The sequence below is a fragment of the Pseudophryne corroboree genome, chromosome 8, assembly GCF_028390025.1.
Source record: "Pseudophryne corroboree isolate aPseCor3 chromosome 8, aPseCor3.hap2, whole genome shotgun sequence".
Taxonomy (NCBI): Eukaryota; Metazoa; Chordata; class Amphibia; order Anura; family Myobatrachidae; genus Pseudophryne; species Pseudophryne corroboree.
The window spans coordinates 436,378,485-436,395,557 of NC_086451.1; the positions used below are offsets into that span (position 1 = coordinate 436,378,485).

Here is a 17,073-nt window from a genome sequence, read left to right on the forward strand (position 1 = left end):
CAGCTCAGCCCAGTGTGCTGCACAGTCATCAATGTATAAATTAAAAGCTTATAATTAATTGTGGGGGAGACTGGGGAGCACTGCAGGTTGTTAGCAGGAGCCAGGAGTACAATTATATTAATTAACAGTGCACACTTTTGCTGCAGGAGTGGTGACCAGTGCCTGACCACCAGTATAGTATTGTTGTATACTACTAATATCTCTTTAAATATCAACCAGTCTATATTAGCAGCAGACACAGTACAGTGCGGTAGTTCACGGCTGTGGCTACCTCTGTGTCGGCACACGGCAGGCAGTCCGTCCGACCAGAATTGTATTATTTATTATTATATACCTACCACCTAACCGTGGTTTTTTTTTCATTCTTTATACCGTCATAGTGTCATCCTAATTGTTACGAGTATACTACTATCTCTTTATCAACCAGTGTACAGTGCGGTAGTTCACGGCTGTGGCTACCTCTGTGTCGGCACACGGCAGGCAGTCCGTCCGACCAGAATTGTATTATTTATTATTATATACCTACCACCTAACCGTGGTTTTTTTTTCATTCTTTATACCGTCATAGTGTCATCCTAATTGTTACGAGTATACTACTATCTCTTTATCAACCAGTGTACAGTGCGGTAGTTCACGGCTGTGGCTACCTCTGTGTCGGCACACGGCAGGCAGTCCGTCCGACCAGAATTGTATTATTTATTATTATATACCTACCACCTAACCGTGGTTTTTTTTTCATTCTTTATACCGTCATAGTGTCATCCTAATTGTTACGAGTATACTACTATCTCTTTATCAACCAGTGTACAGTGCGGTAGTTCACGGCTGTGGCTACCTCTGTGTCGGCACACGGCAGGCAGTCCGTCCGACCAGAATTGTATTATTTATTATTATATACCTACCACCTAACCGTGGTTTTTTTTTCATTCTTTATACCGTCATAGTGTCATCCTAATTGTTACGAGTATACTACTATCTCTTTATCAACCAGTGTACAGTGCGGTAGTTCACGGCTGTGGCTACCTCTGTGTCGGCACACGGCAGGCAGTCCGTCCGACCAGAATTGTATTATTTATTATTATATACCTACCACCTAACCGTGGTTTTTTTTTCATTCTTTATACCGTCATAGTGTCATCCTAATTGTTACGAGTATACTACTATCTCTTTATCAACCAGTGTACAGTGCGGTAGTTCACGGCTGTGGCTACCTCTGTGTCGGCACACGGCAGGCAGTCCGTCCGACCAGAATTGTATTATTTATTATTATATACCTACCACCTAACCGTGGTTTTTTTTTCATTCTTTATACCGTCATAGTGTCATCCTAATTGTTACGAGTATACTACTATCTCTTTATCAACCAGTGTACAGTGCGGTAGTTCACGGCTGTGGCTACCTCTGTGTCGGCAGTCGGCAGGCAGTCCGTCCATCCATAATTGTATTATAATATATACCACCTAACCGTGGTTTTTTTTTCATTCTTTATACCGTCATAGTCAGTCATACTAGTTGTTACGAGTATACTACTATCTCTTTATCAACCAGTGTACAGTGCGGTAGTTCACGGCTGTGGCTACCTCTGTGTCGGAACTCGGCAGGCAGTCCGTCCATCCATAATTGTATTATAATATATACCACCTAACCGTGGTTTTTTTTTCGTTCTTTATACCGTCGTCATACTAGTTGTTACGAGTATACTACTATCTCTTTATCAACCAGTGTACAGTGCGGTAGTTCACGGCTGTGGCTACCTCTGTGTCGGCACTCGGCAGGCAGTCCGTCCAACCATAATTGTATTATATACCACCTAACCGTGGTTTTTTTTTCGTTCTTTATACCGTCGTCATACTAGTTGTTACGAGTATACTACTATCTCTTTATCAACCAGTGTACAGTGCGGTAGTTCACGGCTGTGGCTACCTCTGTGTCGGCACTCGGCAGGCAGTCCGTCCGACCAGAATTGTATTATTTATTATTATATACCTACCACCTAACCGTGGTTTTTTTTTCATTCTTTATACCGTCATAGTGTCATCCTAATTGTTACGAGTATACTACTATCTCTTTATCAACCAGTGTACAGTGCGGTAGTTCACGGCTGTGGCTACCTCTGTGTCGGCACACGGCAGGCAGTCCGTCCGACCAGAATTGTATTATTTATTATTATATACCTACCACCTAACCGTGGTTTTTTTTTCATTCTTTATACCGTCATAGTGTCATCCTAATTGTTACGAGTATACTACTATCTCTTTATCAACCAGTGTACAGTGCGGTAGTTCACGGCTGTGGCTACCTCTGTGTCGGCACTCGGCAGGCAGTCCGTCCAACCATAATTGTATTATATACCACCTAACCGTGGTTTTTTTTTCATTCTTTATACCGTCGTCATACTAGTTGTTACGAGTATACTACTATCTCTTTATCAACCAGTGTACAGTGCGGTAGTTCACGGCTGTGGCTACCTCTGTGTCGGCACTCGGCAGGCAGTCCGTCCAACCATAATTGTATTATATACCACCTAACCGTGGTTTTTTTTTCATTCTTTATACCGTCGTCATACTAGTTGTTACGAGTATACTACTATCTCTTTATCAACCAGTGTACAGTGCGGTAGTTCACGGCTGTGGCTACCTCTGTGTCGGCACTCGGCAGGCAGTCCGTCCAACCATAATTGTATTATATACCACCTAACCGTGGTTTTTTTTTCATTCTTTATACCGTCGTCATACTAGTTGTTACGAGTATACTACTATCTCTTTATCAACCAGTGTACAGTGCGGTAGTTCACGGCTGTGGCTACCTCTGTGTCGGCACTCGGCAGCCCGTCCATAATTGTATATACCAGTGACCTAACCGTGGTTTTTTTTTCTTTCTTTATACATACATACTAGTTACGAGTATACTATCTCTTTATCAACCAGTCTATATATTAGCAGCAGACACAGTACAGTGCGGTAGTTCACGGCTGTGGCTACCTCTGTGTCGGCACTCGGCAGCCCGTCCATAATTGTATATACCACCTAACCGTGGTTTTTTTTTTCTTTCTTTATACATACATACTGCAGTGCCACTCCTAGATGGGCCCGGTGTTTGTGTCGGCCACTAGGGTCGCTAATCTTACTCACACAGTCAGCTACCTCATTGCGCCTCTTTTTTTCTTTGCGTCATGTGCTGTTTGGGGAGGGTTTTTTGGAAGGGCCATCCTGCGTGACACTGCAGTGCCACTCCTAGATGGGCCCGGTGTTTGTGTCGGCCACTAGGGTCGCTAATCTTACTCACACAGCTACCTCATTGCGCCTCTTTTTTTCTTTGCGTCATGTGCTGTTTGGGGAGGGTTTTTTGGAAGGGACATCCTGCGTGACACTGCAGTGCCACTCCTAGATGGGCCCGGTGTTTGTGTCGGCCACTAGGGTCGCTTATCTTACTCACACAGCGACCTCGGTGCAAATTTTAGGACTAAAAATAATATTGTGAGGTGTGAGGTATTCAGAATAGACTGAAAATGAGTGTAAATTATGGTTTTTGAGGTTAATAATACTTTGGGATCAAAATGACCCCCAAATTCTATGATTTAAGCTGTTTTTTAGTGTTTTTTGAAAAAAACACCCGAATCCAAAACACACCCGAATCCGACAAAAAAAATTCGGTGAGGTTTTGCCAAAACGCGTTCGAACCCAAAACACGGCCGCGGAACCGAACCCAAAACCAAAACACAAAACCCGAAAAATTTCAGGCGCTCATCTCTATTGATAACTTGATCACAAGATACATCCCAACCAAGAGGTCTCATTCCTAGGTTTCATTACAACATCGCACAAAAAGCCACAATGAGGGAGACCCAGAAACTTCAAACTCACATATACGAAGATAACACATCTTCAGGTCTTCTTAGTAATATGACCTTCAATAAAAATTAGATTTTAAGCCAATTACTGCTATGCTATGAGATAAGAATGTTACCTATAACTAACAAAAAGTGTTTTGCATCCTGATATACTATCAAAAGTTAGATACAGTCAAAAGTTCTATTCAACGGGATTATATTGACCCTGATATCCGGTTACCTGTTCCGTGTAGCTCCCTCTTTTGTCCATTTCCTTGTTCTCTACCAACTCTTCTACTTGCTCTTTCAGACTCCTGGGTGTATCCGCCTACCCAGCACTGAGCTTCGTGTTGGACACCACAGGCAGCATGGGAGAGGAGATCACATCGGCCCGCCTACAGTCCCGTCACATTATCGACCGTCAACGTAAAAGTCTGCTGCAGCCGGACTACTACATCTTGGTGCCCTTCAATGACCCAAGTATGTCCATCCACCCATGTGTTGTACCTGTCTGTCATAGACAAGTTACAGCTTGATGTATTGTACAACAAGTCAACAGACCCTATTTGTTATATTTAGACTTTGGTCCTGTGTACAAGACAAGTGACTCTGTTGAGTTCTTAGAAATACTGGACAGTCTAATGGCTCTTGGTGGTGGAGATGAACCAGAGATGTGTCTATCGGCTCTACAGGTGTGTAAATTCCTTCTCCAACTTTTCTGTCTCTCTGGGGAAGATGTATCAGAGCTTGGAGAGAGACAAGGAACCAACCAATCAGCTTCTGTCATTTTTCAAACACAGCCTATGAAATGACAGTTAGGAGCTGATTGGTTGTCACTTTCTCTCTCTCCAGTGTTTGATACATCTCCTCCTTTGCCTCTTCCTGTCTCTGCCATATGCTTTCATTACTGTCATTAACTTCCTTTTCTGTCTTCTCAGCTAGCGCTGATCAACACCCCTCCTCTTTCTGAGATCTTCGTCTTCACTGATGCCTCTTCCAAGGACATCCATCTCAGGAGCTCCGTTGAGGCTTTAATCCAGGAGAAGAAGATCAAGGTGAGCGAATTATACCTCCCAGGTCATAAAGCAGAAGAGGGGAGAAGACAGCAAATAACAATATGAGTAAGATACAGTCACAGGCATTTGTATTGTCTCTTCAGGTATCTTTCCTAATAACAGAGGATCCTTCGCGGACTACAAGGAGGAGCAAGAGGCAATTGCTACACCCAGACAGATTTGACCTCTACACTGACCTTGCTTCGACCTCAGGAGGCCAAATCATCTTCACCAACAACCGTGACATCTCTGAGGTGTCAGAGGTCATCGCAGACTCCGCTCACTTTGACGTGGTGAGTGGAGACCTTGCTGCACTGAGTATGACTGATCTCTTTGTGGGCCAGATGTACTTAGCTTGAAAAGTGATAAATAGCACTGTGATAAAGCACCAGCCAATCGGCTCCTAACTGTCATTTTTCAAACACAGCCTGTGACATGGCAGTTAGGAGCCTATTGGCTGGTGCTTTATCACAGTGATATTTATCACTTTTCAGGCTTAGTACATCTCCCCCTGTGTAAGAGGTCCTAACTGATAACGGTAACTGTAGAAGTGTCTCTCTGCTCTCCCGTGCAGATCACGCTATTACATGAGCAGAGGTCAGAGGGAGGTGCCGCTAAATATGTTTTTCTGGTGGACGCGTTTGTGCACAGTGTCACTCTATACATTAACGGGGACATCAGGAAATATAATATCCATGACCCTACAGGTGAGGGCGCTCCACTATGATATGCCTGAATGGAGAATGTGAATGCCACGCCAGACACAGGTAATAACGGAATGTTACTCTGCTGCTCCACGCTCATTCTGTCTTCTTTCCAACTAGGCCGCAAGCAGAGTGGCCTCCATCACATTCACGGCAAGTTTATCCGGGTAATCCTGCCTGATCCTCTGCAGGTGGGTGACTGGAAAATTTATATGGAAACTGCTGGACCCCACAGTTTGCGCGTGCAAGGTAAGAGCAAGTTATTCTGGAAAAATATCATATAAAATTAGGAGGCTTTCTTATTAATCTGCCTATAATGCAATATAATGACTAAAATTAAATGACAGCCCAAGTAGCTCAGAGATGCTGCAGACTATTGCACTAAGGGCCGGATTCTGAGTCGGACATACAGTAGCTAAGCGACTACCGTACTGTATAATCTCTGTCCTATCTGTAACTGATTGCAGTAAGCACCATAGTCAGTGGCAAACGCAGGATTTCTAAAGGGAGGTTCCCAAATGCAATCCACAATCTCCCACTCTGCAGAACATAGAATACAGAATTAATATTTAACACTATAAATGGTTTATAGTATAGACTATATCAAATATATTTAAATAACATAAATAAGTAGCCAGGAAAAGGTTAAATATACTATAGTAAATAAATAAATATACAAATATAATGGAACCAGTACTGCATTTTCTAAGCACATGTTCTCCCACCTCATGGTAAGGTGCCTGTCTCTTCTTCCTGGTAGCTACTCTCTGGTACAGGTCACTGATTGAGGACTCACATCCATACACACTGCAATTTGGTAGAAGAAGCTGCTACCACTGGGCACTTGCAGGAACTATGCTATGTCCGTTAAACTGTATGATGTGGCGGCAGCTCTAGTAATCATATTATATACCATTGCTATTGTTGTCATAATTTGAGCCACTTGCCAGGAAGAGGGGGGGTTTTGGGCAACTGGAAACCCCCCCTGCGTTTGCCTATTATAGTATCATAGAATGTACTCAGCAGTCCTCTCACCCGCAGCTTCTGCCATCTTTGGAGTCCTCTGTGTATGGGCGACTCTCCCCATCAGATCGCCTTGCTGATGCCCTGACTTTGAACAGAGTAAAACGGAAAAGCAGAACGCTCTTCTCAGTTGGGTTTGTGATGCGGCGGAGGTGGCTGGCTGCTGCCGGGGGATGGCCAGCCTACCAACGATGGACGGAGCAGCAGGAGTGTGCTGTCAGGGCTAGATTAACAAAGGGTTGGAAGAGAATACAGCTCCAGGCCTCCACATAAAAATAGGCCCATCATCATGATAGTACGCTGATGATCAGCCACCAGCTGTCCACATCTTCATCCATAAATCATTAGTATTACAATTGTAGATCTATTTTCCTCAAAACATTATGGATTTTTTTATACTTTTACATATTTAATTAAGGCATTGGGGCTGATAGAATAGGGGATGTACATGGCCACATGGCACTGGCCACACCCACACTGCACTGGTCACACCCACACAGCACCATCCACTTCTCATAATAGGAGCTTTCAACCTCAGGCCCATGTGGCCCTTAATCTGGCTCTGTATACATTCTACTAGAGAGTATACATAGCACACATTTACTAATCATGCCTGCGTTATGTCATACCCTCCAACATGACCCATTTCTTAGCTACCAAATGCTCTGTTCCTGGACATCCTTGTCAGTGGCAGCTGCAGAGGTGGGGCTGCAGCACAGTCCAACATTTAAATAGGGGAGCCACACCAACTGCTACTCCAAATGCTGCCTAACATCACCGGCCAGAACTCACTGGCAGTTGGTGTGGCTCCCCTATTTAAATTTTGGACTGTGCTGCAGCCCCAGCTCTGTAACTGCCACTGGCAAGGAAATCCAGGAGCAGAGCTTTTGTACCTAATGGAGTGGGTCAAGTTCACTGGCGTTTCTATCATGGGTGCAATGTGTGTGGTACACACAGGCCCCTGGGTCCAGGGGGCCCACACCGCACCCATGTTGTTTTTATACTTACCCTTCTGAAGTCTCGTGATGTGCGCTGCAGCTGCAACAGCCGCAGAAAAAAAATCACTGCCAATATGGCCACCGCACATGCACAATAGGTAATGTCTGCAGACCATGGCAGGCGCCATATTTCTGGAGTAGACTCCGGCACAATGCCGGAGCCGACTGCGACATTGAGAGGAGGGGGCACACACAAAGACTGCACACGGGCCTCCTCTTCTCTTAAAAATGCCCCTGGTCAAGTTGGAAGGTGTGGTATTTATGATTAGGGCCTATTCTGCACATGTAAAGGGTCCTACTAATGTTTAGAATACATGTCTCTAATCAGCTGGAGGGACGAGCATGAAAGTTTGTATCGGCTCATAAAGGGATTAAAGTCATAGTTGATGATTAAATTCTCTGCGATGTGACTAATCGTGATGGTGCTCTGCGGCACTGTACTTAGTGTATCTCATAACTGCTATCTCACAGTGACACATCACGTATAATGTATTTGCCCCCTTATATCTCAGATGCCTCTCAGTCTCCTTTTGTTGTTCTCCCCATTCTTTGTTCCCCAGGATTACAGTATTTTAAGTTGCCGCTATTTTTGTCCCATCTCACGTTCTCAGCTGAAGTTCTCCCTCCTTATCTCTTAGGTCGCAGCTCTGTTGATTTCCTCTATTATTTTGGGACACCTGTAAATGGGTCTCATCCTGGACTCTACCAACTGAACAACCAACCGGTGGCAGGTAGGTAGCATAAGACTCACTCCATGTTATATATCGCACAGACTGTATATAGTCACTGAGATGGAGAACAATTAGAGATTATTTATAATATAGAGGTTGAGTATCCCATATCCAAAATGCTTGGGACTAGAAGTATTTTGGATATCTAATTTTTCCATATTTTGAAATAATTGCATACCATAATGAGATATCATGGTGATGGGACCCAAGTCTAAGAGCAGAATGCATTTATGTTTAATATACACCTTATACACACAGCTTGAAGGTCATTTAATACAATATTTTTAATAACTTTGTGTATTAAACAAAGTGTGTGTACATTGAGCCATCACAAAACAAAGATTTCACTATCTCAGTCTCACTCAAAAAATTCTGTATTTCGAAAAATTCTGTATTTCGGAATATTTGGATATGGGATACTCAGCCTGTATTACATAACCCAATTGAATTGCCAAATACAGCGGAACTTGAGCGGAGCGCAGTTTTGTACAGCTCACCGGCCGGAAAGTGTATGCTGCAAACGGGTAGCAGTGCAGGGAAGCTGGAACAGCTTTATAGCAGGTATTAACCAGGTCTCCCATAGAAGCTAAGCAAAAGACTACTGTCTCCAACCATATCACTCTACACAGTAAAGATAAGATGGCCCCTGCACATGCTCAGTAGTGATCTTAGTGGCCATCTTGGGATCGGACATGAAGCCTCTCTGGGGATAGACAGACTGGAGTATGCACAGTAGCGCATTCCTCTTTCAATAGTTTATGGGGCAGGACGTTAGTCATACAGGAGGAAATGTCTGTAATGACCTGGGCACTGCATCACACTTCAGCAACAAATTAAGTCCTTTATTCGGCCATGACAGTTTAGAGGGTAATGGCCCTCATTCCAAGTTGTTCGCTCGTTAGCTGCTTTTAGCAGCATTACACACGCTAAGCCGCCGCCCTCTGGGAGTGTATCTTAGCTTAGCAGAATTGCGAACGAAAGATTAGCAGAATTGCGAATAGAAAATTCTTAGCAGTTTCTGAGTAGCTCCAGACTTACTCAGCCATTGCGATCAGTTCAGTCAGTTTCGTTCCTGGTTTGACGTCACAAACACACCCAGCGTTCGCCCAGACACTCCCCCGTTTCTTCAGACACTCCCGCGTTTTCCCCAGAAACGCCAGCGTTTTTTCGCACACGCCCAGAAAACGGCCAGTTTCCGCCCAGAAACACCCACTTCCTGTCAATCACACTCCGATCACCAGAACGATGAAAAATCCTCGTTATGCCGTGAGAAAAATACCTTACTTTTGTGTAAAATAACTAAGCGCATGCGCTCCGCGAACCTTGCGCATGCGCAGTAAGCGACTAATCGCAATATAGAGAAAATCGGCAACGAGCGAACAACTCGGAATGACCACCTATAGGGTTATTATTACTCGGTGCCCACAGCCTAGTTATGCATTTGTTGTGCAGTTTGTATCTGATACACTCCTGCTGGTTCTGTCATATCTCTTCGTCATCCCCAGGAGTTCCTGCAATCCTTGTAGTGGATGTTATCGGCCTCCCAGAATCTGCCAACCTAAGCCATGTCAGCTTGACCACAGTCAATGGGGAGATGCGGACAGTGGAACTGGAAGCAGCCAATCAGACAGGGCTCCTAGTGGCACAGGTCGGGCATATACCGATTGGAGAATTCAGTGTCGGTGTGAGAGGTCAGGATGGAAAGGGACACGAGATTAAACGTGAGGCTCCACAGCAGCTGAAATCGGCTGAATGCACGCTGGAGGTGAGCTTAGTGTCCTCTTCTGACCCGTCTTGTACTACTTACTTGTAACCTGTGTGTACTGTACAGAGACGGTACTTCTCATAACAGAATATTGCACTTACATTAAATTCATTCATAATACTGTATGTGCCTCATATGGAGCCACAAGTAAAAGTGAATGCAGCTTTGTGTATTGGCAGTCGTCCATCTGTGAGTTCCTGCAAATGAGCTACAAACTCCTTCCCTTGTGTACATCTGTGATAGCGGCAGGACAGACATTCAAGATGAGCAGCGATCTGGCCAGCCAAGCACGTCCACCACAGATGACAGTCACCCAAACCTGTTTCCATGACATGACGTGATGACCGTACACCCTGACAAGTTGGGGATGAATGTCAGCTGCTGATGGGCCCTTTAGACGCAGAGATCTGATCACACTACACACCTCGGCATGTGACCAATTTTCCACCAGCCCCGTCATCTTACCCCTGCGGCTGGGACAGTATGACTGATATGAGGCGCAGTCTAATGGAAGTGAGGGGAGGCAGCGGTCTAACTGCTGTAGAGGGAAATTAGTAGGAAATAGAGAACATTACACACGTGAGAGATCTTGTTACCGTACTTATTGAACCACCCTCTTACATTAATGTCTTGCAGATCTCTAGCGATTCACCTCTGACACCAGGACTCTTGCATACGATTTCAGTGAAAATTACAAATTTTGGAGCATCTCACTGTTATTCTGTCACCTTCAGTAATGACATTAGCGAGGTCTCCGCTACACTCAGGTGAGTAGGATGAACCACTGCAATGGGTCACTGTATTTCTAATGACCTTTCTGGGGCATGTCCTGCACTGCACCCTTTAGTGCCTCTGTCCTCTTCTGTACCTAATGTCCATCTTTCCCATCACAGTCCTCTTGGTCTTTCCTTTGTCCCTCTTCCACCACCCTCTTACCCTAACTACTCCCTTGTCCACTTATTGCATCACTTACCCTGAGACCTCCTGTGCACTCCCCATGTAGGATAGAGATGGGCCCTGGTGAAACGCGTGTACAGCAGATGGAGATCCAAGTTCCTGACACCGCTAAGCACAATAGGATAGTCACCGTTCTGGTAAAGGCCGAAGAATGTGACAGCAAGGTGCCACCGTGTTCCAGCCACCTCTCACTAGTGGTTATTGGGAACAGAGACGTAAGTACTGGCTGCTATATGAATAAGAATTATATAATTGCAGCTATAAGATTCTGGGGCCACCACCATCGAGCAGGCATTGATTCAGAATGGCCGACCCATCTCCCCTGCAGAGACCAGCTAATCTGTGACAGGAGGCGCAGTAACTGTCCCCGGCACACCCACAAAACAGAGGTGACACACAGAGCCGGCCCTAACCAATATGATGCCCTAGGCAAGATTCTGGCTGGTGCCCCCCCAGCACCACCTCTAGTTCCGCCTCTGACCCTGCACCCTTTTCCCAGCACCATCACCCCTCACCTATAGCAGTCCTCATTTTGGTGTTCCTACCCCCTATATTTTTAATTGGAACAGTGAGCACAGCCCAAAAAGGGGCGTGTTCTTGCTGGGAAGGGGCATGGCCACACAATAGTAAACCCAATTCAAATTACGTCACACAGTAGTGCAACTTTATTCACAGTTTATCATGCGATAATGTCCCTAATTCACATTACTTCACACAGTAGCACCACTTTACCTTATATACGTTACTCCTCACAGTAGTGCCTCTTATTCACATTACATCACACTGAATTGCTCCTTATTCAAATTACACCACACCCTATTGCTCTTTATTCACATTAGACCACACAGTAGTGCCCTTTCTATACGTTACGCCACACAGCTGAGCACCTTATACACATAATGCCACACATTAGTAATGCCTTTATACACATAATACCACACAGTAATGCCCCTTACACATATGAGACACATAAATGTCCTTACACATTATACCAACCATTATTAATGCCCTTATACACATACTATCCCTTACACATATGCCGCACATTATTAATGCCCTTATACACATAATGACACACATATGCCGAACACCACTGGCACAACCAACCCACCCGCACACAGTACTCACATGGCTGCTAACACTGTGACCTCCGCTTGGATACAGCTGTGTCCTCATACATCTTGCCTTAATATGCCATGCAGCTGGCTGCTCTTCTAACTTCAGGCGCCTTTTTATGAAAATGCATCCTATTTGCATTACTATGTGGCTAGGATGCACAAGCAGCTTCTGCTGATTAAAATGATATAAGGCATGCCTATATTCTGTGTGTGACTGTGACTGTATCTGCATACGAAATGCTACGTTACAGTGATTTCCAGAAATACACTGTAACGTAGTATTTCGTATACAGATACAGCTGCAGTCACACACAGAATATAGGCATGTGCATATCATTTTAATCAGCAGAAGCAGCTTGTGCCCATAGGCGTTTGCCTAGTTTGCCTATGCCCAGCTCTGGTGACAGGCCCCTGTATTGTGCTTCAGTTCCCGTCTCCTCCATCAAACAGCCGTAGCCTGCCAATCAGGGTGCAGCTTCTCCCACACTGTGACCGGAGCCACACTCCTGCAAAATGTTGAAACAGGAAATATCTACAGTTAAAATATCAACATATGAAATGTAGAAACAGGCAAAATGCAGACAACAGAAATGTTAGGGTTAGGAAAAGTCCTAAAATTGGGTTTCAATATTCCGTACCACTCAGTATTTTGACTGGCCACATTTTGAACATGTCGGCCTTTTTGGAAGTATCAACATTTTGCAGGTTGACATTCTGAACATGTTGACGCTATGGTGTCAACATAACGACTGTTGACTTTTTCAATTTTGTAAAAAACATACCAGATCCCGTGTGGGCAAATTAAATGTATGAAATAAAAAACATAGCTGCTGCAGTACCAATTTTGACCCCAAGCTGGCGATATTGAACCAAACTTTTTTAGTGTTTACTTATTTCACCCATTCACATTTTTGTAGTCCATCTTTTTTAGGATATATACAATACATCAGTGGTTCTCAAACTCGGTCCTCAGGACCCCAAACAGTGCATGTTTTGCAGGTAACCCAGCAAGTGCACAGGTGTATTAATTACTCACTGACACATTTGAAAAGGACCACAGGTGGAGCTAATTATTTCACTTGGGATTCTGTGAGGAGACCTGCAAAACATGCAATGTGTGGGGTCCTGAGGACCGAGTTTGAGAACCTGTGCAATACATCATTTCTATAAGTGTTATGTTTCAGTATTTATGTTTGGGTTTGTAATATACAACTCTTACATATGATATCGGCAGACTTAGCCCATGAAGTACGTCACGTGTCGTGCACTGGCTCGGTGGGTATATAAGGTGTGCGATAGGCCGTCTGCACACATATCACTCGCTGCCGTCATGGTTAAAATGGGTGATTTATCCGAGTTGCAAAAAAGGGATGATTACCGGCTTTCGGGCGGCAGTATTTCTGACACATCGCAGTTTGTGAACCGTTCGCGTGCTGCTGTGGTGAAGGTGTAGCATGACTGGACAAATGGCGTGGAAACTGCGGAGCACCACGTGCCATTGATGTGAGAGGTGAACGCCGGTTACGAAGGTGCGTGAGGGACGTCCGACACGCTACAGTGGAGCAGCTCACCATCAGAATGAACCTGGGGGCTACCAGACGTGTGCCTAAAACGACAGTTCAGCCCGTCTACCTGCTGTCTGTGCTGCACACGGCGGTTATTCTGGCTATTAGCGGTGGTAATAATAATGCGACTCGACCGTGATCTGTATAATATGAATATGTGATGTTGTAACTGTTGTCCATTTGGAATCTTTTATGAATTACAGATGTGTCCTCATACACTGTGGCCAACAGGCCTGCGTATCGTGTCAGGTCCCAGGCGATTTGGTAACGCGTAGCCCAGAGTCTGTAGTACACTGTGAGGGTGGTGTCACTGCGTCTGTGATGCGAATAAGACACAAAATGTAAAGAAAAGGCCTATATGCTACTCCTCTTGGAGTGGCTGAGCTGCGCCTCGCATCTCGCTACATATGGCGTACAGACAATAGGTTATGAGGACACATCTGTATATATAGCAAATGACCATTCACACTTGTTTAGGAGTGACTGTTTGTACGATAACTCAAGAATATTCTCCAACGTATCATCTCTCTATGGCAGTGGTTTTCAAACTCGGTCCTCAGGACTCCACACGGTTCACATTTTCCATGTCACCCGGCAGCTGCACTGTGTATCACCAACTGTCACATTTTAAAAATCTACAGGTGACCTGCAAAACATGGACCATGTGGGGTCCTGAGGACCGAGTTTGAGAACCTGTGCTCTATGGTAACGTCTTTCTCTGCCGTTCTGTTCTCAGGTGATGCCCGTGTCTCCTCCTGTCTGCGCTCTTCCCTCTTATTCCGGCTCTTGCCCTGAGTCTCTCCTGCCCGGGCTGCTGTGTCGGGGTCACCTCTGGAGCGCCCTCCTCCTGCTGTCAGATGCTGATGGAATAAGATTAGTGCAAGTTCTCAATGGTTCAGGGACAACCTCACATGGACCTGATGGAGACTATGACCGTGTAGAATTCACTTCCACATGCTGTACCCCCCAAGCTGAACTACTGCTCACTAATTACAGGGACACAACATGGCTTTGCCAATTGCAAGCACCAGCCATAGCCAATCTGATGCAGCCAAGAAGCCACTGGCTATCATTAATAGTGTCAGTAATCGCTTGTGTCTTATTTGCAACTGTAGTAGGCGTAGGGTGGATGTGTTACCGCCGTCGAAGGAGGGACAGATGGGCTAGTGATACCAGTGATACACACAGTCACAACAGCCCAAGAGCCAATGACGTTTTGTAAATGGCTGTGTTCAATTGTCCGGTGCTTTGCCCTGTGGCCGAGAGCCATTGACTGTGGACAATGGTCGGAGAAGAAGCAGAATCACCATGGTAGAGAATTGTGGAAGCTCTTGCCCATATGTAATTCATATTCGTTTGTCCTTATTTAAGTTCGTTCTAGAGTTTGCAATAATGTTGGGGACCAATTGAGATTTGTGTTTTTTTGCCAGAACCATAAAAACTCTCCATACCAACCAGTGTGGATTTTAGTAAACTAGGTGTTGTAAAATAATTATTATAGCCTCTTTTAGTGCATATGTACAAAGGATAATACATTAAAAGACCCATCGGTAAGTATATTAGCTCTGAACGCGAATCATTGGTCAATATTTATTTGACACATTGCAATGAACCAGTGCCGCAGCTGGAGGTTTGCGCGCAGTTGTGTTGGGCAGAGCGGTTGCACAGTGTCCAGTAGGAGCATCCTATGCTAGTGGATACAGGGAGCAGGAGGAAAAATTTACGTCCAATACCGGAACAAATCATTCCAACTACTGCCACGCCCCCATCCTTCTGTGGCCACACCCCTTTGTCAGGGGGAATTTGTGACCGGCACATTAAAAAAATTATATCTGGTGGTTATATTTAAAGAAGGGGGGCAAGCGGAAGTAAGTGACCCACCTGTTCTGTGCCATGTCTATACAAACAGACTACTGTAAGTTGTAATGAAACCTGGAACCCTGAGTGGGGAAAGGTTAGCAATGGTAATGAAAGTTATTTTGGAGTACTGCAGGCATGAAGACTCCCATTAGATCTGTAACGGGGGGATACAACAGATGTATTTAATTTACTTTATATTTGTATTTGTATGTAATTACTTTTGATGTGGAATTTCTGACTGTAAAATTCATTAATAACGATCCATACATTGTTATCTCTTCTGTATATAGCAATTCATTACATTGTTATATTGTGTACAAATAGGGTAATTTATTATTATTATTATTATTATTATTAATAATATTATAATTATTTATATATTGATAAGGTGCCACAAATTTCTGCAGCAACAGTCAGAGCAAAAAATTTAAAACAGGATAAGACAAGTAACAGTATTAAGTGACACATAATAAACAAATATAGTAAAAACTAGAGATGAGTGGGTTCGGATTTACTCAGTTCTTAACGCCAGAATTATCGCAAGTTCTTTTTTTTTTGGCTAACCAAAACACGTGACGTCCGTGAGCCAATAAGGAGATTCGGGTAAATCCGAGTAAATCTGAGTAAAACCGAACTCGCTCATCTCTAGTAAAAACACAATCACATACAGTAGTTGCGAATGTACGAATAATCCTGACAACAAATGTGGGCATAATGTCAATTTATAATAAATAATAGTGACTCAAATCAGCTATATGAGATAGTGGATAAGGGCAGATGGTAGAATAGTTAGGAGGGAGGGCCCTGCTCACAAGAGCTTACATTCTAAAAGGGAATTTACTAATAACATTGATGAGCCGCATGTCTGTGAGTTCTCTACACTGTCTCTACTCTATTAGAGGAGTGATCATAGTTACACTTCTTCCTCCTGGCATACACTGGCACAAATACTAGTGTTCTACAGCTGGAAACTTCCTGACGTGTGTGACTGAACAGATACAATTTAAGGCGCTTTTTCTTGCATGATTTCTCCTACATATGTAAACGAAATGGGGGAGAAGTTGGGGGGGAGGGTAAGAGCAGGCGGTAAGGTTACTAACATGGGTACTAAAAGAGATTTTACCAAAGCACTAACCAATGACGATTACAGGTCATCATTGCTACATAAGGTGAAAAAATACTTATCTTAGTTGTATGTATGTAAACGCCAGAAGCATTACTGGTAAAAAGGGTGAACTAGAAATACTTGCAGCAAGCAAACAGTATGATATTATAGGCATTACTGAAACTTGGTGGGACGAATCTCATGATTGGACAGCCAATCTAGAGGGCTATACACTGTTTAGGAGAGACAGACTAAATAAAAAGGGTGGAGGGGTGTGTCTTTACGTAAAGCCGTTTTTAAAACCTGATATACGGGAAGATATTCAGGAGGGGACTGTAGACACTGTCGGGACATTATGGGTAG

General features: G+C 44.2%; 1 protein-coding gene across 3 annotated transcripts in view; it reads left to right on the forward strand.

Annotated features, from left to right (window-relative positions):
- VWA7 (von Willebrand factor A domain containing 7) overlaps positions 1-15,867 on the forward strand; it is an 88,865-nt gene extending 72,998 nt beyond the window's left edge. For all 3 annotated transcript variants that reach the window (XM_063938053.1, XM_063938054.1, XM_063938055.1), the window contains 11 exons: positions 4,140-4,309; positions 4,409-4,521; positions 4,768-4,884; positions 4,989-5,177; positions 5,459-5,591; positions 5,709-5,837; positions 8,248-8,340; positions 9,846-10,105; positions 10,742-10,872; positions 11,109-11,277; positions 14,482-15,867. In XM_063938053.1, coding sequence (XP_063794123.1) covers positions 4,140-4,309; positions 4,409-4,521; positions 4,768-4,884; positions 4,989-5,177; positions 5,459-5,591; positions 5,709-5,837; positions 8,248-8,340; positions 9,846-10,105; positions 10,742-10,872; positions 11,109-11,277; positions 14,482-14,967 — 1,990 coding nt within the window. In that variant the 3' untranslated portion in view covers positions 14,968-15,867. The remainder of the gene's footprint in view (positions 1-4,139; positions 4,310-4,408; positions 4,522-4,767; positions 4,885-4,988; positions 5,178-5,458; positions 5,592-5,708; positions 5,838-8,247; positions 8,341-9,845; positions 10,106-10,741; positions 10,873-11,108; positions 11,278-14,481) is intronic.
- Positions 15,868-17,073: the final 1,206 nt, after the last annotated feature.